Source organism: Alosa alosa, chromosome 7 (assembly GCF_017589495.1).
Source record: "Alosa alosa isolate M-15738 ecotype Scorff River chromosome 7, AALO_Geno_1.1, whole genome shotgun sequence".
NCBI classification, from domain to species: domain Eukaryota; kingdom Metazoa; phylum Chordata; class Actinopteri; order Clupeiformes; family Clupeidae; genus Alosa; species Alosa alosa.
In genome coordinates, this window is record NC_063195.1 from 11514859 (window position 1) to 11541508 (window position 26650).

At 38.9% G+C, this 26650-nt stretch overlaps 3 protein-coding genes, 1 long non-coding RNA gene and 1 pseudogene across 4 annotated transcripts; 3 read left to right on the forward strand and 2 right to left on the reverse strand.

Annotated features, from left to right (window-relative positions):
* Positions 1-26650, forward strand: part of LOC125297056 — a 321071-nt pseudogene that overhangs the window by 51551 nt on the left and 242870 nt on the right.
* LOC125297069 lies at positions 5919-14216 on the reverse strand. Its single transcript, XR_007193933.1, has 3 exons — positions 13926-14216; positions 13584-13645; positions 5919-6031 (listed from the first exon to the last, which is right to left on the reverse strand). It is a non-coding gene; the product is annotated as an uncharacterized LOC125297069 (long non-coding RNA).
* LOC125297064 (CXADR-like membrane protein) lies at positions 12128-25040 on the forward strand. The gene is made up of 7 exons (XM_048247218.1): positions 12128-12515; positions 13529-13780; positions 16794-16881; positions 16966-16974; positions 24058-24100; positions 24216-24364; positions 24555-25040. The coding sequence occupies exons 1-7, from the start codon at positions 12194-12196 to the stop codon at positions 24616-24618; spliced, it is 927 nt and encodes a 308-aa protein (XP_048103175.1). The 5' UTR covers positions 12128-12193; the 3' UTR covers positions 24619-25040.
* LOC125297060 lies at positions 18279-20547 on the forward strand. Its single transcript, XM_048247212.1, has 5 exons — positions 18279-18458; positions 18612-19341; positions 19458-19676; positions 19813-20032; positions 20459-20547. Exons 1-4 carry the CDS (start codon positions 18359-18361, stop codon positions 19952-19954), a joined length of 1191 nt encoding a protein of 396 aa, XP_048103169.1. The 5' UTR covers positions 18279-18358; the 3' UTR covers positions 19955-20032; positions 20459-20547.
* LOC125297066 (G2/M phase-specific E3 ubiquitin-protein ligase) lies at positions 20104-21396 on the reverse strand. Its single transcript, XM_048247222.1, has 4 exons — positions 21268-21396; positions 20953-21139; positions 20660-20874; positions 20104-20550 (listed from the first exon to the last, which is right to left on the reverse strand). Exons 2-4 carry the CDS (start codon positions 21066-21068, stop codon positions 20315-20317), a joined length of 567 nt encoding a protein of 188 aa, XP_048103179.1. The 5' UTR covers positions 21069-21139; positions 21268-21396; the 3' UTR covers positions 20104-20314.

Below are 26650 nucleotides of genomic sequence, written 5' to 3' on the forward strand. Positions count from 1 at the left end.
TATTTTAAATATTTAAATTCAAATGAATCATTAAATAATCAGCATTAGTGACATTAAAGTCTTTTATTATTATTTTCACTGTTCAAATAATGGCCAAAATAATCTATGATATGACCTAATATGCTGAGGAAATAAATTCAAAGTAGTTTTTTTATTTTTATTTCAGGCCACAGATATAACCTAGGGGACACAATGAAAATAAATCAACACTCCCCTCAATGTCAACACTATTTCTTTGCATTGATGTGCGACTTTAGATTTGACAAACTCTGGTGATATGCAAATTCCTTGCTGCTGACATTACAGAGGACTTATTTTAATCAACCCTTTATTTTTATCAACACCATCACAGGCGCGTGGGAACCTGTTTTTGACCAGGGGTGCTGAATAACAAAAATAATGGATGTCCGACGATTTCTCCCCTCGGATTTTGACTGCTAAATACACCATTTTAGCGCGGTGTGCGGATGATAGAGAGAAGTTTTAGAAATGTCCTGGTCAACCACAAATTCCAATGTTCCGCGACAGCACTCCGACTCCACTGCAGACACCCTAACCCCACAGAAGCGCACTTGACATCATTAGCCTATTTCAGTATAGCTAAGGAAAATTACTTTTCTGATCGTCAAAACCACACCAGAGATGTTTGGCTTTAAATATAGGCTAATAATCAGGCTGCAATGATCTCGCAAATAATTCCTGAATAGCCTAAAGTGTGTTATCTCCACAGCAAGAATGTGTCCTAATAATATCTATCTTAGCTATAATTTATTGGTTTTGCAAAACTGTACAACACAATTAAAGTTTCTTTCAGCTTATCCCTGCTTTTTTGAACGTGTAAATCGCATAGAATATGTAGGCCTATATCAACCGTAGGCCTACACACTTGATCGCTATCACATAGCTGAAACCACGTTACGGTTCTTACAGTAGCCTAACTGACTCACGTTCACGTTGATCTCTATAACTGTTAATTTTTAGTAGCCTATATTCAAACCAATCCATAACCCTTTTTTGCTTTTTTACTCATCATTTCACATACAAAAATAATGTCAGACAGCGAATTAGTAATTATTTAAAAATATACATAACAAATCTTAAAAATCTATCTCCTACCAGCAGGGGGTGCTGCAGCACCCTCAGCACCCCCCTTCCCGCGTCCTTGCACCATCATGCTGTTTTCTAAAAGTAAATGTTCCAATCAATGATCCAGGCAGCATGTTTTCTTCTCTCTCTTTCATTTTACAGTCTATTTTTACTGACGAGAACGATTGGGGTCAATGGTCATACGGAATAGATTAATCTGCACTATTTTTTTTAATGAGTTATTTTTTCTCAAATTAATTAATCAAAATGAATCAGTTATTTTGACAGCCCTAGTTACAATAGGAATGTGTTACTACTACTACTGTATAGTAGCGTGCGGTGACCATACATTTTGGTAGGGCAGAAAGTCTGACTTTTTTTAACCCTTAAAGGTGTAGTTTTTTTAACATTCTAAGTTCCGCAACAATTGAAGGTTCTAAAATTCTATGTTGAATTCAATGAACCCAGATATTCTTTAGAATGTTAATTTCCCAACATTCCCGTCACACCGGTGTGACGGTACTCCTTTAAGGGTTAATAGCCTATCATTTTGAGCTACATTAAAATGACATATTTTACAGGACTTTGCTGTATGCTTAAATCATGTCACAGTCAGAACATGTTGTAGATCAGTAACACATCAGTTAAGTTTGCACCGTTCTCATCACGTTAAACCAGCGAAGCATAACAAAACTTTTTTTTTTGTTCTGTCTGGCCTGCTGCTAACTATCTAATATTTTTAAGTAGTTGGGTTTTATAACTGCAACTCAAGACAGTTGGGTGTTATGGATAATTGTCTGACCACTCGCTGTAGAAACTAGGCTATATTATAGGATATACCTCATTCTGAATGCAGCAACCTATGCCATACCTTTGAACACCGTTGCCTTCTCGTTTTTGCGCTGTCAAAAGATGCTATTAAATCCACTAGAAGCTAAACCAAGGAAGACACCAGGGTTAGCTAACGTATCTTCTAATTTCAACCTAATTTAACAGAAACTCAACACGGTTAACAGGTGCAACACTACTCGCCATTTCTGCATCTTGAAATGAAACGATAGGCCTAATTTATAACTGGCGGAATAATTTGAGTAGTTCTAGAATATGACCATGGGGCAGACTACTTTACGACCATACAGGCGTCTTTTAGCGCGGATTGCAATCCTCTTTGAAGCCGCCAGGGTTATGCGATAAATTACTGAGGAATGCGATTGTCGAGGTGCCCTGCCCCAACATTGTATGACACATTACACTCAACGAGAATCGCCATCATCATCCAAAAGTTGATGTCAATAGACCAAAAATAGTTGGAAAGCCTACAGAAACTATAGATAATTAATGTGACAATCACATTATTAAAAGTAGACTTGGAGCAATGATTTACTGAGGAACTATTTTTTGTGGAGGATGCTTCAGGTAGTTCGCTGCCCCACCTGCCCATATGGACCGCACGCTCCTACTGTATGTCTACAGTTTAAGTGTATAGAGGTCATTGTACCACATTCAGAAAAGTCAATAAAGTAATTTATGGTGATATGCTGCAGTGTGTTCATATGGATAGTGTGTCTGAATGTGAATGTGTGTGTATGTGAGTGTGTGTGTATGTGTGTGTGTGACACTGCTCAGCTGTGTATTTGTGTGGGGACGGCCTATGTCAGTGTGTGTGTGTGTGTGTGTGTGTGTGTGTGAAGGTTTGCCAATAGCAGTGTGCGTGGTGGACTGCATTAATGTGTGTCTGTGTGTGGGTACAGCCATTTTTGTTTGTATGAAGGTCTACATAAAATAAAAAAGGTGGAACATCAGACTCGTTTCAGAGAAGGAGGTGGAAAAAGCTAATGACCCTCATAAGGAAAGTGACCTCAGTGAGGCAACTGAGACACAGGAAGGAAAAAAAAAATTAACAGCCCACAGCCTGCGTCACATCAGAGAGAGAGAGAGGGAGAGAGAATAGGGTAACACTTTATTTTAATGTGTCGCTGTTACAGTGTACCTACCTAATTAGGTACAGTGGTACAACCTGTGTAACAACATGTACTATCAGGTACTATCATTGTAATTTGCATTATGTATTTGTGGGTACCTACATATAGTTGTTACATTGTAATACTGAGTGCTTTTACAAAACTTTGCCAATTTGCCTAAATTTTCATCAGAGGCAAAAGAGCTGACCTGAGACCTGCTGGATAGGGTAAATTTGGTCATGATAGATTTGATATACAAACCATTCTTAGCTCCAGTCAAGGCCTCATTGTCTTCAGTGTACATGTAACAGCTGTGCTGCTACAACCTTGTTAATCTTTTGATACAGTGGAATAAACCTATGAAGTGTACCAGTTAAATACTTACAATTACATATTACATGTATGTTGTGTCATTGGTGTCTTGGAACTTGTCTGCCATTACCCTACATACTGTAGTACATGTATCAACTGTGTTGGTACACATTTATTACTTTTTTGATACAGTGGAATAAACCCATTAAAATAAAAGTGTACCAGTTAAGTACTTACATGTACATATTATATACATCCTGTCGATGATGTCATGCATCCTGTAATTGATGTGTTGAAACGTGTCTGCTGTTACACCACACAGTACATGTGAATTAGTAGACCTGTTCCAAGACATCGAAGACACAACATACATGTCATATGTACATGTAAGTAATTAACTGGTACACTTAAATAGGTTTATTCCACTGTATCAAAGAGTAACAAGGTTGTAGCAGCACAGCTGTTACATGTACACTGAAGACAATGAGGCCTTGACTGAGCTAAGAATGGTTTGTATATCAAATCTATCATGACCAGATTTTACCCCATCCAGCAGGTCTCAGGTCAGCTCTTTGCCGCTGATGAAAATGTAGGCAAATTGGCAAAGTTTTGTAAAAGCACTCAGTATTACAATGTAACAACTATATGTAGGTACCCACAAATACATAATGCAAGTACAATGATAGTACCTGATAGTACATGTTGTTACACAGGTTGTACCACTGTACCTAATTAGGTAGGTACACTGTAACAGTGACACATTAAAATAAAGTGTTACCGAGAATAGTGTGCGATTAGACAGAGGCACAACAACAGACATGTAGAGAGAAGGCACATGGTAGGAGTATGAACTTAAACAACTTAAAAGTTTAGAATAACAGATGACATCTCCTCAAAAGGGAAGCGAGTAATAAGAAACAAACTTACTACAACTCATAAGTCACGTTACATCCGACGATTTAAAAAAAGGAGAGATATTGACATTGAAGGATACAGCAGGTGCGGAAACTCCAAGGAAGACTCCGGTGTTTTTTTTTCTGCTGGTCTCAGGTACAGTCTCCATTATAACACACATGGTGCATTCATTTAAATTACAGAAACAGTGCCGAGTCTAAAGTCTGACTACAGCTCATTTAATAACAAGGCAACAGCAATGTCATGATCAAGGTCCTAAACAAAAATAGGTTGGCTGAAAGCTACCACTTGCCTCTCGATAGTTTTATTCAGCAGACACTTTGCTCGTTAAGAGAAAGTTACGGTTTGCCTGTTATCCAAATGCGGATGCATAACATAAGATTAGTGTTTTTGATAATGCAACAGATTGATGATAGATGATGTTTTTGCCACGCTCAGTGCATGACAGAATGTAAAAATTGACTATAATTTTACATTATATCTTAATTCACTGAATTGTAAACAAGTATAAGCATGTGTGGAAATGTTTAACATTGAGGTTGAGGAGTGTATGAAATACATTTATAATATGTCGTGTTTTTATATGTATCATGGTGCAGGACACTGTGAGTAAGTGATGACTGCAGCTGCAACCCACACATCTCTACTCATTCTAATGATGATTAAAGGTAATGAACTACTGTCCATTTTAGTGCTATGTAATGTAAGCTGTACTTTTTTATATGGAAACACTGTCTATTTTGTATGTAAAACAGAAAAAAGTTGATGAGATTAAATCAACTTCCTCATTCCATGTATTTCTTACACATGCAATATGTAACTTCCTCTAAAAAAAAAAAGACCTGGGTACGTACAGTATGTGCTCACCATAAATGGCTTATATAATTACCTCCACCCCTGTTGTGTGAATAAGAATGTTATAATTGTCTCATAACAGGATATGTCATCAGTAGTGTTTCCATGCATCACTGGGTGTTTCGGTATAGTCTCACAATATTTTACCAGTTAAAGTATCACATCCAAAATCGCCAGTCAGATCATTATTGATTAATTACTGTGTCTTGTGCCATTCATATCAGTAGTGTAAACTAACAGAGACGTCATAGCATTATGGTAAATCAATAAAATGGCCTTGAGTGTCTATAAACTATAAACGTAAGTAAAACAACCTGTCTGTTTTTGCGCAAGGACAAAAAATCTGAAAAAAATCTGAAGTGCTATCACCAAACATGCATGTGAGAGGTTGGGGGTTGAAACCAATTTATCTTAGGGGCTGCATTGAAACGGATGGTGTGGTCATGTCATCTATAGCACACATCAGCACACATACTGTATCCCTGGATATTTTACGTGGTTATATGGAAATCTTGATGCTTTTTAAGTGGGTTTACAGCATGGATCTGTGTATCACATAGACTACACCACTGGCCTATCCTGCATGTTGAAAATGTGATGGCGCAAATGTTGCTAGTTACAGTATTTGCAAAGCTACTGTAGACACTACACTACATGGCTGATAAAGCATTGAGTCAGGCCAACATCCATTGGATGGATGAACTTTCTGTACTTTTCCACAATGTCCAGATTGCCCATCCTCCACTGTTAAAGGGCCTTTTTTGTTATTGTTGTGCTAATGTAACTTGCGTTGTGTTTTACTGGTGATACACTCGGAAACGATGATGGTAGATGAAGCAGGTTTATTTGTCTGCATGGGTCAGGAAATACAACATGAGGGAAGACAGTGAGATCTGGTCCGCCTGCAGCAGTTAACTTCCCTTCTGCTCTCAGACACAATTCTATTAGGCTACTACACTAAGTATCTAAGCATATTTCATTTCAGGTCCAGTATGAGGTGAGGTGTGTCAATAAAATAATACAAAATAAATTCCAAAAGGGAATAATGTGGCATAAAAACATGAGTGGGAATGTGTAAATGTATGTAACTGTATAAGTAAACTACTTATATATCTAATCTGTTGAAATCTGTTATATTTCTAATTAGATCTAATTATATTCTTACATGGGGGTGATCATCCAGTATGATAAAATAAATATAAACAGTAGAATATGCAAACATTCAATCAGAGAGTGAATTCGATATACCACATACAAATACCAACACTACTTCATCTATTTTCATTAGTAAAACACAAAACAGCCATCATAAAAGGTAAACACTCCACTCTTGTGGTGATACAGCGGTACTGCATTTAGAACGCTACAAAGACGTTAATGGCTAGTCATTCTAGCTCGCGAATGCTAGCCATGCTACGAGTGAAACATAAAACATTCACGAAACATAAAATCAAAACAACAAATACAATTGGTTACCTGCATGGGCCAGGAAATACAACATGAGGGAAGACAGTGAGATCTGGTCCGCCTGAACAAAATAAATGTGATATTAAAATTTGCACTAAAGCCATACCATCGTGCTTCAAGGTCAACCGAAAATACAAAACCAAATAAAAGTTACAAGACAATACAAAACATCGCTGAAACGCGAGTTATGTGGATGAACATACATAATGATTTTAACAATAGATATAGGACATATATAATACAATTTATAACACTTTTAATTACTTTTAATGCGGACCCTCATTTGCCCAGCTTACCTGCAGCAGTTAACTTCTCTTCTGCTGCAGGACACCCACAATGCAACTACTGTACAGAATAATTCCAAAATAAAAGTCTTGACCCATTTAGCAGGATTTACCAATAACTATATGGAGCACTTTATTATGACCGCCAAGAGCTTTAAGCGGGCGGTCATATAGGTTTAGTCAGATTTTTTTTTTTTTTTTTTTTTTTTTTTTTTTTCTTTTTCGCATGTCCAAATTTCCGTCAATGATTCCCGGGACACTGAAAGACCGGGGTAGACAAAACTTGGTGGACATGTAACCCCACATGGATAGCATGGAACCATCGTTTTTCGTTTTGATCTGTAGCCCCCTGTTGAATTGGACCCCGAAAGGAGGGTAGGGCAGACACAGTTTTCTGTGAATATCTCGAAAACCGTAGGGTTTAGGAGGACCATTTTTTTTTGTATGTTGATCTCAGGGGCCATGTCAACCCATTCCATAACCACTCATTTCATGTATAGCGCCACCTAGTTAAACACAAAAAGTAAAAATGAGGTGGTGTAATTGAAGGTATCTGTGACCTAACATAGTCAAAACTGCACGAAATTGGAAGTGTAGGATCATTATGACACCCTCTGTATGCACGCCAAGTTTTGTGGAATTCCGTTCATGGGGGGCCACACAATAAATTAATTTATGTTACTATACACCAACTGGCCTGTAGGTGGCCGGAGACAGTTTTCTGTGAATATCTCGAGAACCGTAGGGCCTAGGAGGTCCACCTTTTTTTGTATGTTGGTCTTAAGGGGCATGTCAACCCATCCCATTACCACTTATTTCATGTATAGCGCCACCTAGTTAAAAAAATTAAAAAGCAAAAAATTAGGTGTTTTCATCTCAATATCTCTGGCTGACAAGGTCAAAACTGCACGAAATGAAAAGTGTAGGATCATTATGACACCCTCTGAATGCATGCCAAGTTTTGTGTACTTTCGTTTATGGGGGCCTTACAATAAAAATAATTTATGTGTACATTTAGTGACGCATACACCAACAAGGATTCCCGGGACACTGAAAGACCGGGTACACAAAACTTGGTGAGCATGTACCCCCACATGGATAGCATGGAACCGTCATTTTTTTGTTTTCATCTGCAGCCCCCTGCTGGACTGGACCCCGAAAGGAGGGTAGGGCAGACACAGTTCTCTGTGAATCTTTTATGGTATGTTGGTCTCAAGGGGCCCACATCAACCTGGCTCATAATCACTCATTTGTGATTTGCCCCCGTAAAAAATGAAAATCAGTAGGATTAAAAAGAAAGCCAAAATAAATATTCATCATCATCATCATGGCTGCATTTTCAGTATTGGCGAGAAGTAGTCGTTTGTCCACTAGATGGCGCATCTTTGCAGTGAGACGTAATTTTGTTGGAAGTTAAAAGTGGGTTGGAAAAACAATGGACGCTTCATACAAGGACTGTAATTTACCGCAGCTTAACATCTAATAAGGATAGGACACACAACTTCATGTTCACATGAAGTGTAATTCCCATTTCTTCTTGAAGCCGAAATAAATCTGAGGATGTTTATCGGACATGCTTGGTTTTACTGCAGGTAACGTTAATCTTGTAATATCAATAAGGACCTAGGTAATGTTACCGTTAGCGTTTGGTTGAGTGATGGAGGCATTTGATTTATTGCATTTTGTAGAAAACTATAAATGCGGTTATACCAAGCAAATGTATAGCAGCACTGTTTGTATCTTTCGACTGTCATTTATTGCACGTGCTACAAAATCATTCTGTGCAATGGAAGATTTACCAACGTTACACTGGTCTGATACAGTTTTGCCTATACATGCGTGAGACTGAGACGCCTGTTTATTTTGTTTTAAGTGCGTGCAGGGTGTGAGAGGGGAATCGATGTGCTTTGATTACAGCTTGGTAGTTGTAGTCTGTGAAATTAAAAAGCACGTGTGTGAAGTATCCAAACAATGACACCTTCATTTCATTATGGCTGCTTTAGCAAAACACCTTAAGCTACTGTGTAGTGGGTCCCATTTAGAAGTGGCTACTTCATTCGCGCTTTCCTTGACTCATGGAGCTGCGTGAATGTTATTACAACTTTTCGCCACGATATGACAGTTTAAGTCCGCTTGATACTGTAAGGCGTAAGCCATTGGTTTCCAAAGGAGATTTTATTTGTGTCGCTAGCATAGCCTATTGACAATTTATGTTGTCAATAGGCCTACCTTATAATCCTACCTGTAGCTTAGGGAAGCTAACAACTTTCTATTAGGATCTAGTTTGTTAGTTACCGTTTTGTCATAACTCCCTGATGCATTTTTGCATTTAGAATAGCCAGAGCGTGTATATCTCAATCGAAAATTAAACAATATCGGGTGCCTATGGACTAGGCTGGGTGAACCCAGCCTGATCTGCCCGCTATTTATTTTTGATTTCTTAAAAGATTGAGCTTGGTCTGATGAAAGCCAGACTAGCCATGGACCTCAGATAAACAATGCAAGGGAACATGAATCAGCCTATATTTGCACTAACAATAACGGACAAAAGCTCTTCAACTTTGGCCCGTTAAAATGTGTATGAACAGTCTAGCGACGCATTTCATCAAGGCCCATTTGGACATGTCAGTTATTTGCACCACTGGTTAGATGTAAAACAGCATTTCCCGTTTTTTCAGACTAGGCTACTGTTACTTAATTTGTGCATTAACAATAACGTTTCAGACTACTGTTACTTAATTTGTGCATTGACAATAAAGTATTACATGAACTAAAGATGACTAAAATCTTATGTAGAAGAAGAAACATTCACAAAAAATCCATCCATCCAAAAAATGACCTTTGTTTTTGATAGCTGTTGAAAACGGCATGGAACTGACAGAGATGTTTTGTTTATAAATACATAAAAAATAAATAAATAAATAACATTATGCTGATACCTTTTGCTTTTCCCAAATACAATGTAGCCTACAGGTGTAAGTGACCTTTCATCAATCCAGTTGCAATGGATGAACTGTGATGAACTGCCCTACTTGTGATTGTTTAGAGATTTTAAAGGTTTTATAACAATTCTACATCTTCTTTGGCTATTCTATAATCTATTCACCTTTTCAGCACCAGTAGGGTACTTTCTGTGCAGCCCCGACACACACACTCAGGCATGCCAAACAAGCATACACAAAAGTTTCAAGAGTGGGGGATGGAGTAAAATATGGAGACAAATTGAAGTGTGATTTATTTTCGCGGAACGGATGTACAGGACTGAGCGGCGGTCATATTTTGTACCGCTATGCGGTACATCTAGTTAACACTGTTACACTTAGATCTGATTATGCATATGTCACTATGATTTTTGATTTTATTATATTGGATTTGTTTCAATGTCATTTTCTAGCCTCATCTCTGCTATCTCTCTGTTCTCTGTTGCAGTTTCTATGGTGATTGTGGGCACAGTCTCAGGGGAGCCCTGTGTGTTCCCATTCCTCTTTAAGGACAAAGAGTATAGAGACTGCACCACTGCAGGCCGCACAGATGGCAAATTTTGGTGTGCCACCACCTACAACTACAATCTGGATATAAATTGGCGGTACTGTGGATGTGAGTGGAATATCTTTTTGTAGAAGGACGTGTTTGTGAGTGACCAGTGTATAGGGGAATGTCTGCGTGTGGATAGAAGTGCTTGTGACTAAGATATTGGACAGATGCATGCCTAGAGGAAAATATGTTAAGTTTATTTACTTTTCTGTTTTGTGTTTATGAAAAAAAAATCAACTGTATGTTGGGTCATGTAGCTATACTCCAAAAGTTTGTAAATGACAAATAACATTATCATTAATTGCATTCTGGGAAGGCATAAACCAACCATAGGGGTGCACTCTGTAATTCTGGCCACATATTTTCTACACTACATTTGGAGTGAAGCTATATTGTCATTTAGTTGGCGCAGTATTGCTCAATTGTCCAGTACTATTTTTGTTACCTAGCAGCTGTAATAGTAGTGTATTATATATTACTTCCAACAGCGCTAGTATGAGGCACCTCTATATACAGTATCTGCCATGCATGTAGAAGTCTTCTATGAGGCTTTCCACGAGATCTGACGATACAAAAATATTGTACTGTATCTGCCATGTGAGTGATGTTGTTGAATTGCTTCTTGGGATTATGGGTAAATGTGACTTTCTATTTTGTTTATTTTTTCTCATAACTGTTTATCAATGCTTATGGGGGTGTCTGCTGAGAAAAAATACTTAATATGGTCAAGATTACCATTAATGAGAAAAAATACATTTTAGAGAATAGTCATACCTCTCTTCTGGGTTCAATTTCAAATGAATTACTTTCTCATTTGTCAATAATTTGCTCACTTGGAGGAGTCACAAGTAATGGCAAACCTACAAACAGTTGATTCCTGTTTTCCCCAACATGTACAGCAAGGGCCTGTTTTATTTAACAGGGAGATACTGTCACAGTAGTGCACTGTTGAAATAGCAGAAATGATGGCAACCCTACTGACAGTTATTTACTATTATTTAACGGGAAAATATTTTAGAGTGTAATAAACCATCTCTGTTTTGTGAGTATCTATCCACTGTATGAGCCCTGGATGTTCCTTGGTTTCATGTACTACTAGCTCTTTCACCACATCTCTATCATTTCTCTGGATCTGTGTTGCAGTGCCCTGCCGGTTCCCATTTCACTATAATGGTTATGATTACTATAGCTGTACTACTAATGGCCGCACAGATGACAAATTGTGGTGTGCCAACACCTACAACTATGACCAAGACAAGCAATGGAGCCTCTGTGAAAGTGAGTGCAAAGTGTAGGCTATAGGGAGAGTGTCTGTGTGTAGTTACTGCCTTACCTACCTACCTTACCCAGCTCTTGGTACAGAAAACAGTTATCTCTTGCCTTGATTACTACAAAACCCTCCTCACAGGCCTTCTGGTTTGTGCGTTGAAACTGCTACAGATAGCTCAGAACGGGGTGAGGTATCTGGTTTTCAATCAACGGAAAAGGGCACATGTTTCCCCACTACTCATTGAGCTTCACTGACTACCCCTGACTGCCAGCTCTCACTAACATAAATGCTCTTATTAAGGCTAATGTTACTTCTCGACCGCTGCATTCTCCATTCTACACACACAGCAATCCAGACACCCTACAATAAATGGGCACTTTGCTTTATTCTCCAGTTGTTTTGCAAAAGCATTTGCTTAAAACTTAACTTTGTTGTGTGCCGATGGTGTTATTTGGCCAGGAGTGGCTGATATAGTCTGTGTGCTGATTTCAGAACGTCCGTGGAGCTGGATGGTGTCGTACACCCTACATGATATCTGTGTGTTAAACGGCTCTTCAGTGGAGATGTCCTGCTCTTACACCTACCCCTCTCATCTGACTATGCAGAAAGCCTACTGGATAAACTCCTACAGTGATGGAGCTCCTGATGTCTCTCAGGTGTCTGAATACAAAAAAAGAGTCATGGTGAACTGTGAGGATAAAGCGGATAACTGTACTCTACGTATACAGCCAGTTGATCATCGAGATGAAAGAAGTTATTACTGCAGGATTACAACTAATGTTGAGAAGGAAAACCGCATAGGGCCACATGGAGTTAAACTCTCTGTCACAGGTGAAGTCATATTTCATATGCACAGCTTCAATAATGACATTGCTTATTAAAACAACATGATGTAGCCATTTTACTTAAATATAGTGGCTTTAAACTTGATTTGATGTTATTTTGACTTAGAATTAGGGGAATGGAATCTTTGACATTGACAATGTCAATTTGGGGCAGCCATGGCCTGGTTATCGCTTCGGACTTGTAACCGGAGAGTTGCCGGTTCGAACCTCGACCAGTAGGCACGGCTGAAGTACCCTTGAGCAAGGCACCTAGCCCCTCACTGCTCCCCGAGTGCCGCTTTTGTTGCAGGCAGCTCACTGCGCTGGGATTAGTGTGTGCTTCACCTCACTGAGTGTTCACTGTGTGCTGAGTGTGTTTCACTAATGCAGAGATCAAATTTCCCTCACGGGATCAAAAGAGTATATATACTACGGTAGTTATACTTATACTTAATGTGGATTCGGAACATTGGTATTTCAATATGTAGCGTTGTTGTTGCTGGTATAGGAGCGTCAGTTTTAGACGATTTGGGTAAATCCTGTACCTAGTACATTGGAAATGGACTGTAAGGGAAATACATTGTCTTACTTTAAGGTACAGTTCAACAACAAAATGATGTTATTGTTGTTGATATAAAATCATAGGGGCAAATTCATGTGCATAAGTAAAAAAAGCACAAATCTGATACTGTAATGTTAATTTGTAACATTCTTTGTAAACTACACATAGTTAGAACTAGGCCTTCTGCCAACATCAAGCAATATGCTGTTTCACCGCTATGTGTTCGACCATAATACAGCAATAACTTAAAAAAAAAAAAACGATCAAAAAACAGTGTTAAAGCATTTGTCGAGAAGAAGGATGTTTGGGCTGTTCTCCCTGCAGGATTCACAGTAGGCTATTGTTTTACTCTGATTGGTCAGAACTATGCAATTGCGTGCAGAGGTATTTCCCTCCTGTATCGGTTGGAACTCACCCCAAAATACACAATATCTAAATTTAATTTGAATTTCTTATAGACTTAAAGGTGGTGACTCCCAGGAGAGTGAAAGAGGGAGATAATGTGACTCTCACCTGCAACACCACCTGCAATCTAACCAGCAGCCCTTCATTCATCTGGAGTAAAGATGGACGTCCTGTAGAGAAGAAGCAGATCATCAACAACCAGCTGCAGCTCCACCCAGTCAGTTATGAAGATGAGGGCAGCTACACCTGTGCTGTTAGAGGCCATGATGGTCTCCCATCTCCACCTTACAGGCTCATAATAATGTGTAAGAGCAACTTGCAGTGGTTTTATCCAGTGGCGGAGCTAGGGGGTGGCTTAGGGGGCTTAAGCCCCGAATCTTTTTCCAAAAGCCCCGAATCTTTTTTTAGTGTTTTAAATTCCCGGCAACTCTTATTTCCAATATAACTTACCCTCGGTTTCTCTATAAATGTCACCAAATGCTCTATTACTGAGGAAATATATCCCTTATTTTCAAAGCCCAATATTGAAAAATAATTTGACTTTCTACACGATCTATGCCAGGTCTCTGGGCTATGGTGATTTCAATGGTTAGATTGATTTGTTTAGATCCAGTGAAAATGCTGCCTTGACAACGCTACGTCATGGCTTCGGTGTTCCAAAAAGCCTCTGTCAGAAGTCTGTCACTTTTACAGTCTGTGATAAAACACTTTGTGTAGAATTACATGTTGTTGAAACGTTATGGATATTAGAAAGTTTTTCAAAAGACCACCCAGCTCCGTTCAAGCAACAGCATCGCCCAGTGAACTGACGGATGGTGTTGTTTCAGGTTGGTGATTTCACGTTAAGAGCTTTCTGTCAGTTAGGCAGGCTAACGTTGGGCTACTTGGCTAGCTCCCTAAATGCTTAACGTTAACGTTAAATGTCCTCGTTCGTCGGCGGAAAAGGCAAATTCAATACTCTCATAGGCTAGCTAAGCCTACTGCAGAATAAGAAATTCCAGCTCCCAAAACAAAGTGATCCTCGTCTTGTAATAAATTAGGCTACACTGTTTTGAAATGTCAGAAAATACCATTAACAGTTATCTGCCCATGTCAACTTTTCAGTGTCATATGTTGCATAAGCCTACCTTAAAACCTTGTTGATATCCTATCCACCACCACAGATCTTATAATCCAAGAGTCCACATAAATATAAAAGTCATGTTATGTTGTTTTGGCTGCCTAACTAATTATTAACTAAAAAAAAAAAACATTACAATGATATATTGAGAGGAAAGGGCCCTTTCCATAAGTGTGTTAATCAAGCACCATGCAGTCTGCATTCATAATCTAGGTGCTTGATTTTATGCACCTGTGTAAAGGGGCCTGATGAAACCTATGAATAATCTTGCTAAATTAGAAAATTAATATAATTTAGAAACGCCTATGTCAAGATGATAATGCATTCCTTCTAAAATACCCTTGTATCATGATGACTGGCCATACTGTAATTATATCATAATATTATGTATATTATAGTATGATATTCTATATATTTGTCACACAGATGAGATCAGGGAAGAGGAAGAAGGAGAATAGCAATAATAAACAATAATGTCATATCAAACAATAGCCTAATGAAAATAAACAAATACTATAATATACAAACCATAAGAAACGCTTAATTAACTAAGTACATGCTAAACAGATATGAACAGATATTGCCTCTTGAAAGACCCAAAACTATAATTTTGTGTCACAGTGTAGTGCCAGTCAGATACCTTGAATCTGTTGAATGTTAGTTTCACATTTTTTAAGTCTCAATGTGTCCATTAGTTTACACAAAATTCACTAAAAGTCATTATTTAGCCAAATAACTTCCAGTGTCCCGCCGGCGGGACGGTTACCCTCCCCCACCTCCCCCCAACATTCTAAATCAATTGTATGCACCATATTGCTATGTAGCATAGTAATGTTATACACCATTTCAAAGCTTTGACTCTTGGGAATCCAAAAATGACAACTTTTTTTCATGTACAATCTGTATAGTGCTTTACATTCTCAGATTAATTTTATTGTCTCAATTAAATTTGATCCAAAATGCCCCCCTCCCCCTCCTCCGCTTTTGGTGATACCCTGACTTCTGGCTGCAGTGTAGCTGCAGCACAATAAGTAGATGCCTCATATTGGGTACTGAAATATTCACAAGAATCCATAGAAATTGAATCTTCATGTTGTATTATCCAATATTAGTTGTACAGATGTATAGTCTATCTTATACACACTCATTGAACCAACAAAGTAAATGCAAAAATAGAGACTTTTTTTGTAATTATTCCATATTTTGTGTAGTCAGTCTATATCAGAACACCTGACATACAATCTAAATAGTCCACATTTAGATTTACATTTCTTTTGAGACCAGGATTATGCTTCTACACAAAGGGGTTCATGTGCATTTGATTGTCAGTATGCATTTTGGATAACAAAAAGTCCTATGAGGAGTATCCATAGGCATTTTACAAAACGCATGGGCATACCTTGGCAAATAATAGTCTAAAGCACTCATATTTTCATTCTATATTGATCAACTTTTACACACAGCTGGTTGCTAGGGCTTAGTTGTGTTTCTAAGGGATATCAAGTGACCTAGAGGGCTGAAATGTGGTCAGTTCAGAGATGCTTGTAATCCGGCAGAAAGAAAAAACTATATTCTAGCCTCTGTAGCTCTTTGTCAGTACATCAAACAGTTATCTTGACTGCTTCCTACGAAAGCTACATGTTCTCAGCTTTCTATAGAGGTCCAGCACTTGATGGTTGACCCCAAAAGAGGTGGGAACAATGCCCTTGTAAATAGGTACAGTGCAATTTCAGGCAAAAAAAAAATGGGCTAAGCCCCGAATGTTTACAATGTCTGGCTCCGCCCCTGGTTTTATCCACATCTCTGTGCTGAAGTTATGCCACTTTTAAACATTTCCAATAATATCAATTGATGGATATACTGAATGTTAACAAAAATGGAGGGCCCCACTTTGGATGATGGGCAAGTCAACAGCTTCCCTAAATCTGAAAAAAAAAAAAACTTGCCACAATTGATTTTGCTGATTGAACACCATGGACAAGACCTCAAACACTGATTAGTCTACTCAATGCTCCAACATGTACCACACAATAGCTTTAATGCATGTATGAGAAATTTGCTTGTTCATAGACTTTGCCCTTTGTACCCTATTTCAGTTAGGATCATCTGTCATTACTTCCTCACTTAACACACTTGTGTCTGTGAGACTTAGTTGTCCATCTGACAAATGTAATATTTTGCTCTTCTTCTGATCACAGCTGTGGAGCCTCATCCTGTGATCATAGTTCTTGTTGGAGTGGCAGTCTGTGGAGTTGTGGGTCTCCTGTGTGTCCTCTACTGGCTGAGGTGAGCAGATCACATGAGGGAGGATGTGGTGGGATGTGCTAAGTGTCTTAAAATGCATTTTGTCATAGGATTTTACATTCGAAGATCATGCAGGTACGGTGGCCGGGGAGTGTCACAACACAACACAAATACAAAAGCCGACAACACAAATGCAAATCCCCACAACACAAATACAAAACCCCACAACACAACACGATTGCAAAAACCCACAACACAACACGAATACAAAGCCGATAACACAAATACAAAAACTCACAACACAACACGATTGCAAAAGCCCACAACACAACACGAATACAAAAGCCGGCAACGCAAATACAAAACCCCACAACACAACGGAAGTTATCCCACAACGGAAATTTATGGCAGAGGAAAGGGCTCTGGTTGTGGACTTTAGTTTGCCATGGTAACGTAGCGCATAGAAGAAGACTGTGGGAAGTTGCACTCGTCTGCTTGGCATGCTGGATTCACCGAGTCTGATTTGTTCTGGTTACTTGTTCGACAAGTAAGTAAAACACTTTGAAAAGAAAAGTTTGAACAATGTGGATAGTTATTTCTATGGATTCTGCCATTTAGCCTCTATGCCTCTACCGTATTTCTATGTATCCTGCCATTTCTGCCATTTTAGCTGTTACAATTAGCCACGTAGCTTAAAGCAATCATTCATTCGTAAATAATCTATTTCATCAAGCTGTACTATACAAATAAAGAAAACTGAGGGTAAAAAACTGCTATCAAGCTGCAATGTACAAATAAAGCCTACTAAGTACACATAGGGTGTGTTCGAAACGGGTAAAGTTGCTGCCTTTTAAGATATCTAACTGGGGAGCAAGGCAGCAAGTGCGGGTCGAAACCGAAAAAACAAATTCTGCTGCCTTTTAAGATATCTTAGAATTCCCAAATAACGGTCATTTTTGAAGGCAGCATCGATGCACACTTCATGCTGCCTCCTACCCATAATCCCCTTGCGACAGCGTCTGAAACAGCTGTGAAAGGTAAACAAACATGGCGGATGACATCGGTAATGGCTGCTGAATCTGTTTAAAATGTCATTTGTGTGATCTTATTTTGCTTAGATTTGCAGATTACAGATTAGAAATAAACAATTAACTATCTGATTATGCCATTGTTGTAACCATTAATAGCGTCTGGTCTGATATATCTGCCGGCCGTAAAACTAATTTATACCGTTAGCCTGCTAGCTTACGTAAGCTAATTTAGTTTAACGTCAGGCCTTTGCTAACGATCATACGTGTGAGTGTTAACCAAAGATTCTAGAGTGCTACGCTCATTTTTAAAAGATGCATTTAATCCAAAGTCATGTGTAGTGAGACAGCTCTCTATGTAGGGAGGGAGGCAGTAGGCAGCTGTCTCCCGTTTGGAACACACCCATAGGCTACAATAGTATTGTGTTTTATTTTATGGTAAAAATAACTAGTTATTGTACTAAGCAAGTGCTTAATTTGTTTTGCAGATAATGTACTGTCCGTTTTGTTCAAATGAGCTTCAGCACCTTGCTGTGTATTGTGGCTTCTGCGGTACTAAAGTTGAGTTTTTAAAGAGTCTTCAATGTCAAGGTATGTATCAGGCCTATATATTGCACTGGAGGTTCATAGTACTTTGCTTTACCATTCTGTCATAAGTAAATTAATCAAGTGCAATAACTAGGAGTGTAAGCCATTAGAGATTGTTTTACTAGACTGCAACATAGTGCTTCTATTACTCCTCAGATGCGGAAGCTCCAGAAGAACTGATATTCAAGTATTTTGCAGAGGGCCATAGCTATAAAGTAATCATGGACTTACTTGCTACTAAGCACAACATTTCTTTGAGTCTCCGCACTTTAAAAAGGAAATTAAAAAATGCAGGCCTCTCAAAAAGGAGAAACTACACCCCAGTAGCCACCATACGGGCAGCTATTGCTGAGGAACTGAAGGGATCAGGTCAGCTCTTAGGTTACCGCTCAATGTGTCAGACTCTGAGACAAAAATATTCATTTGTAGTTAGAAGAGATGATGTGATGCACCTATTGAGAGAACTTGATCCACCTGCTGTACACAATCGCACCATGCGCAGATTTACACGAAGAACATACCACTCCATGGGACCCAATGAAGTCTGGCATATTGATGGGTATGATAAATTAAAACCATTTGGATTAGCTATAAGTGGCTGTATTGATGGTTTTTCTAGGAAAATTATGTGGCTTAAATGTGGGAAGTCCAACAGTGATCCTAGTGTAATAGCGCTCAATTACATGGAATGTGTTGCCCAACATGGACTAGTTCCTAAACGCCTTCGAACAGACTGTGGCACAGAAAATGGGCTAATGGCAGCACTTCATTGCACTTTAAGATCAGAGCATACAGATGAATTTGCAGGCGCCACAAGCCACATGTATGGGGCTTCAACATCAAACCAACGCATAGAAAGCTGGTGGTCCAACTTTCGGAAACAGAGGTTTTTGTTTCACATTACAAATTTTATATTTTATTACCTTTAAATTTCATGCCAAGCTTTGTTGCAGTGTTGTCAGACTATGTGACTTTACATCAACCTTTGTGTACCATAACTAGGGGCCAGTTTTGGATGAATTTGTTTAGTGACATGAGGGAGAGACATCTCTTTAATGGCAGCCCTGAACACAAAAGTTTGCTGCGATACTGCTTCTTGGATGTTGTGAGAAAAGATTTAGATGAATACAAGACATTGTGGAACTGTCACACTATTCGTCCTGTTCGCCAGTCCCAATGCCCAAGTGGCAGACCTGAGGCTATGTACAATGTACCTCACAGGTGAATGAATTTAAATCATTTTATCTTGAATTTTAGATCTCTCCTTTGTTACTGCACCCTTGTCCTTTGATAAATCCAATTAGAATTAAAATCAAATGCTGATGTACTACCCAGTATTTTCTTGATTTTCTGGCAGATTTAATGGAGAGAACTGTGGATTGACTGTATCTGCTCAAACCCTGAGCCAGCTTTACGACTTAATACCAGCACCACTAACCCTAGGCACAGATGAAGGAAATGCCAACTTTCACATTCTCCAGAGGCAAGGTGGTTTGTGAACTCCTCTACGGTGGGAATCTGCTGTAGAGAACTACATCACCTTGAAGAACATGGCTCATCTTTAGTACATAATTTCTGTAAGTATGTTTTACAATAAAACCTTTTTAATAATCGTCATAAGACTCAAAAAGACAATGAATGAACAGAGTTAAGAGAATAAATGTATTTTTTAAGATAATGCATAACACCTATTTGAGTTTTACATTTATTTTTAGTGTAAACATTCAGCATTCATAAAATCTAATTTTATCATTTAGGTTTGGCCCAAATAGAAACAATTGAAACTAAATAGAAACTAATGCATTTCTACAGAACACTCTGTCACTGTGTTGGCACTGTATTGGCAAAATGTTGGCCGATCAAACACAGCCGAAGCCTGGAGAATTCTTAATTCCAAAATTCATATTTTCCTTAAAGGTGTTGTAGCTGTCTAAGATGGGCAGTTTTAAAGTGTTTGCACATGTGTTGGCCATGGGGTATTTTGAATTTGAAATGAATTGCAGGCATGGCTGAGGGTCCATCCCAGAAGGAGGCATGCGTGGTAGGCCTGTGGCAAACATGAAGATCTCTTCCAAGGTTATGGCACTCTCATTTGCTACAAGAGAAAATCACTGGAGTGAATTATAGCTTCCACAACATTGGGTAAAATAGCATCCACAACAGCATTGAGTCTTTTTTTCTGTGTAGATAAAAGACTGACCAACCTTCACAATCTAGCAGGTAGTCTGCCCAGAAACTTATTGTCTTGTTCTGCTGAGCCCTCATGTTACTTCCTTTCAGACTAAGTTCTGGTTTGAAAAGACTTTCAATATCTGCAGCAGATAACTTTGTATCCGAATGACAGAGGACTGGGGTCAGGACAGTGGGATACTGCTGGAGGGCTGATAAAAACTGCAGACTGTCAAGCCCATCCTTGAATCTAAAATGCAGTTTCATTGTCAACCAATAATTAAATGTTGTTTCATTTTTTAAAATAAAAAATTTCATTTTATATTACCTTTCAATTGCACTGTGATTCCTGTCAATTATGTACCACTTAAGGTACTCCGTCACAACAGAGTCCTTTTCCTTCACAGACTTAATGTGTCTGAAGCAGCCTGCAGTCTGCAACATGGTGCTGTTCCCTACAATTAGGTCTTGTAGGGTCTCCAGTGAGGATGCATTCTGGATCTAAAACATGACATCTTCAGTTTTCAAAACAAAGTTAATTCAATTACATCTAATGTAAAGTTAGAGCAGGGTAAACCAATCCCTTCACAAATCATTTTTTATATAGTTTTAAGTAACCAATTTTAACTTATGATCCTCCTACCTCTTTTAAAACTTTCCCTATTTCTTCATCTGTAATGTCTCCTACCGAACCTTTGAAAGTTGGCTGCCCTGAGATGTAGTTGACCAGATCCTGGGAGAGAAAATTTGGGGCAGGTCCACCATGGACTATGGACACGGCTATCATCATCCCTGCCAATCTATATTCATCCTCCCTGATTGCTGCTCATGGAAATGCACATTAATTGGTATTGTTATTAATATAAACAAATGCTACATTTGCAAGTTCAGTTTTTAGACATTCTACACACAAAATTGTACCTGTTGAATTGTACACAATGTAACGGCTCTCAGGAGGTCCATCAAATATAGGTCTTGAACTCAGGGTTTTCATCAGAAGAGAGAGGAATTCTCTTTTTGGACCGCCTGTGTCAAGTCCTTCAAACCTCCCTTCATCATCCGAAAACTTCACTAGAAGGTCCTTTGCTTCAGAGAAGGTTCCTCTTTTGAACCCTCTCACAGCTCCATCCCAGATCTCAGAGCGGCAGATGTTAAATCTGCTAATGGCCTTGTGGTCAATCTGGAGTGCCAGGGTTTGCAATTATTTCTGAAACAGACTTGTGTTCCCCCCTACCAAAGGACAAGACTTGTGCATGTTACTAAACTTACCACAACTACGTGATATCATAATGTTTAATCAGCAAAATGTAGGGTAACAATTTCTTACTCTGGATCTTTAACAAAATCTTGACTGGCTCCTTCACTGTCTGAGTCCTCGTCATCCTCAATTACAATGGGTGCATACAATTCTGTGTATTTGCTGAGAAAATAACTGCAATAAATACATAATTCCAAATAAATAAAAATATGTTTTGAAAGAAAAGTACACTACCTGTAGCATGCAGTGCCCATTGCACCTCCTGATGTTCCTGGGGCATCTGAGTCAGAAAGCTCAGCCTGTATTAAAAACCATAGAGAAGGGGAGTGCAGGTAGAGTCAAAAGTCATGGCTTATTTCATACACTTAATACACCACCGTTGTTATGCTATTGTACATCATATTATTAATGTAACATTCAATTGCAAATGGTTTATTGTAGTTACAGTTTACTTGGGTTTCTAAATTGACTACCAGATGAGGTTAGGGAACCACACATTACTTTGTGTCATCTAATCAGGAACATGAAATATGTTACTCACTACAGTATCTGCTGAACAAATTTTAGCAGCACTTCCACTTGTTATGGTCACCTCTGTATCTGATGAGTCTGTGCTAATGTCCTGAGCTGTGGGAGTACAGACAAAAGAAGAATTTACAATATATAGCCTACTCATCAGTTTAAGCAATCATTAAGATCTTAATTAATTGCAGAATAACTTACAATAGAAATCTTGAGCTGAACAAATATATACAGTGATCCTTTGGAATGCTTTCCCAAGTGCATCTTTGTAGGCTTGGAGAGTGAAGGGTGTCTTTGTTCCAGGAATGTTAACTATCTTTGTGCCATCAGGGTAAAGAAGAAAGTACAGACCATCTTGTAAATTTTTGTTAAAGTCCTTCATTTTTTGTTCGGCAGCTTTAGACAATTGCTCAGCTTCCACCAGTGGGTGTACTATAAGTGGTAACACCATCCCTCTCACAGGTTTCAGCGCTCCATCTTTCATATTCATAATGCCAACAGAAATCTACATAAAAACAGAAGTAGTCTTTAAATCAGGTAGTTGACGGGGCAACAGTATATGACAGACTAGACTCACAAAACAGTCTACACCAGCAGTTACCTTCACATGTTTTTTATTCAATGATTCTTTTTTCTTTTTGAAAAATGATTGCCTCTCCTTTTTTTTCACTGCCTGAAATTCTTGGAATGTGGCGAGCGTATTTTTCCCGGTGCTTCCTGACTCAAGCGAATCAAAAGCACAATCAACTTATATCATATTTTACACAATCAATGCTAAGTCTTATGTATAGGGAAACATTACCTTCACTTGTGCCACACTTTTCGACCCCGTTTAAGAATTTGATATTCTTGCCCCTTAAAAAACCACAGAAAGTGGATGCACATGTAACCTCACTAGCACAAAATGGACAGTACATTTTTCTTCTGCAAGACAAATGAAGCACTTAGTATAACAGCTAGCTATTACTATTACAAACAGAATAATATTATATATGTAGATTGTGTACCCTCAGTTCTCTTTATTTGTATAGTGCAGCTTGATGAAATATATTATTTAATTACAATTGCTTATGCTACATTGGCTAATGATAACAGCTAAAATGGCAGAAATGGCAGGATACATAGAAATACGGTAGAGACATAGAGGCTAAATGACAGAATCCATAGAAATAACTATCCACATTGTTCAAACTTTTCTTTTCAAAGTGTTTTACTTACTTGTCGAACAGGCAACCAGAACAAATCAGACTCGGTGAATCCAGCATGCCAAGCAGACGAGTGCAACTTCCCACAGTCTTCTTCTATGCGCGCGTTACCATGGCAACTAAAGTCCACAACCAGAGCCCTTTCCTCTGCCATAAATTTCCGTTGTGGGATAACTTCCGTTGTGTTGTGGGTTTTTGTATTTGCGTTGCAGGCTTTTGTATTCGTGTTGTGTTGTGGGCTTTTGCAATCGTGTTGTGTTGTGAGTTTTTGTATTTGTGTTGTAGGGATTTGTATTTGTGTTGTCGGCTTTGTATTCGTGTTGTGTTGTGGGTTTTTGCAATCGTGTTGTGTTGTGGGGTTTTGTATTTGTGTTGTGGGGATTTGCATTTGTGTTGTCGGCTTTTGTATTTGTGTTGTGTTGTGACACTCCCCGGCCACCGTATTCAGGTATAAAGGCAACAGAAACATGACACCAAAAAGAGACACAAATGTGAGTGCTCCATTTAGCCATTATCTTATTTCATGATAGGACCCTTCACCATCACACATCAATTTGCAAATGCCTCTCATAACATTGCTTACATGGAAGAGTTCCCTTCCTCCAGGACCAGAGTGATGGTCACAATCAGCACCTCAGGGACACAGTAAGAGCTCAAGGGAAGGACAACCATGACAATCATGACAATCATGACAACCATGACAACAGTCTGCATTATGCCAGTCTCCAGTTCAGGAAAGATGATGCTGCAAAAACGTACAAAAAACATATTCAATTTAAACATAATAGCATGATAATAGATAATTCTGCATAGTAGATTATCTTACCTTTTTGTGCTTGGAAATCAGATAGAAAGACTCACATTGCTATGAGTCACTGACAAGTTATTTTTTCACTGAGGCTATCTGAGTTATTTTTTTCTGATCACTTCTCTGTCTTTCTGCAGCTCTCCTAACCGACCAGAGGGGAAGCCCTCTGTGATCTACAGCAGCCTCCAAATTGGTGTGTGAAGAAAGCAATGTGAATAGTCAGTATGCAAACTCATAGAAAGGAATGCCACATTGTAGCATCGGTTTGTTTTGGACTGGTTGCTGACAACACCCAGAATGCTGTGCGGGGGGTTTGGGGGGAATAGTGTGGGTTAAGTGTTTGTGTTTAGACCTTATTTAGGGATTGTGTTTTTGTGTACAGGCCCGGGTGTAGCCCTTCTTGGTTCTCCCTCCTGTGTTAACCTTGTGTCTGTGTTAATGTAACTACCCCGTTTGTGCATTGTGTGTGTGTGAAGTGGCTACCCTTGTGTGTTCTTTGTAATGGTGTCTGTGTCCTCCACTTCCACCTGATTAAAAGCATTGCCTTGACAACGTGTTGTCAATTGTTACAATACAGTATATTTAGCTTCTGCAGTACTGAATCTATGTGTTGCATATTAAAATCAAGCCATAATAAACAATCTTGTAATTGTGAATGCAACTTGTGTTTTTCTTGTACGTTCTTTTTTATATGGAACTAATCCAATGATTGTTCAATAAATATTCAATGTACTGTGCAAATCATGCCTCTTTCAAAGCATCACTTCGGCTAGGGGTTCATCCCAGGTTGATGTCCTGAAAAGGTCACCCTGAGTTGTCTGATGGACTTCTCTCTCATACCAAAGGCCTCACTAACTGTTTCAGCTCTCTCTCTCTCTCTCTCTTCCTGTTTCTCTCTCTCTCTTCCTGTTTCTCTCTCTCTTTTCCTGTTTCTCTCTCTCTCTCTCCCTGTTTCTTTCTGCCTCTCTCTCCCTTTCTGTTCCTTTTCTATCTTTTGCACACTCTCTCTTCCTCTATCTGCTTCTGTCTTTCTGTGCCACTGCCTCACCCTCACACACGTATCCTCAGCCAGATCCTTTCCTTTTCAACAAATTGTGCAAGTACCTTTGTGTACACTCTAGTAACTGTGGCAAATGGGAGTACATGAGGTTATTATAAACACCTTATAAACACCTGAGCCTTGGTGGCCTTCCTGCTGTGTCTGTGGGTGGGGGTGAGAGGGGGGTTTCCATCTGAGCCTATATCTGGCACTTCTGAGACTGCATCTAAAACAGAGAGAATAGGTTAACCTCAGCCTACAGAGACACAGCAGAGCAGATACTGAGTTGAGTGTCACTCACAGCAGAGCAGATACTGAGTTGAGTGTCACACACAACAGAGCAGATACAGAACAGATTGAGTGTCACACAAGGGCGAGTGAGAAACAAGATTTTATTTCGCACAGAAAGAGGAGTGACTATCACCAGAGTGCGAAACAAGATTTTATTTCACCCAGAAAGAGGAGCGAGTATCACCAGACCATGAGGACTTGTCTGATCATCAGCCTCAGTCTTATCACAGGTAAAAACAGAAACAGAGTGTCTATTTACACCCCTGGTACGAATAGCCTTGGCCACACAGCTGAGTTATTCACACCCTGTGACATAACAACAATAAGATGTTGCTCAGGTGCACAAAAAACATGGCGGACATTTGTTTTTTCGCCAGCAGAAAGTGAAGAATTCTGAAAGATTTCGGCACTAATATCTGTTCAAATTAAGTTTTAGATTGAAAAGTTGTGTTTTATTTTCATAATCTTCGTTCAGTGAACACATACCACCGTTTGTTAGTTAACAGAAATGTTGTCAATATAACGCTCAGACCTATAAACTATAAGTTTACCTGCAAACACCAGTCTCATTGTGGAAGTAGATGGCCACAGTGGCCACAGACATGGTTTAGTATGTGGGAGACGCAAACACTGCTAATTGTACCAGGGGTGCAAATAGCCTTACCCAAACAGAAAAAGACTTTTACAGATTACATGGCTCAATCACACATCGCCTGATGGTAAAAACAGAAAAGGACTTTCAATCACACATGGCCTGAAGTTATCCTGAATTAATCAATTACCTGTTTTTAAATACCTCACCAATTGTATGTGTACCTTGGCTTGTGAGGTTTTGTGAAGTGCATGAATGTCTTAACATGACATATTTAAAAACAGCAATGTAGTTTCCATAGCCCATAATCT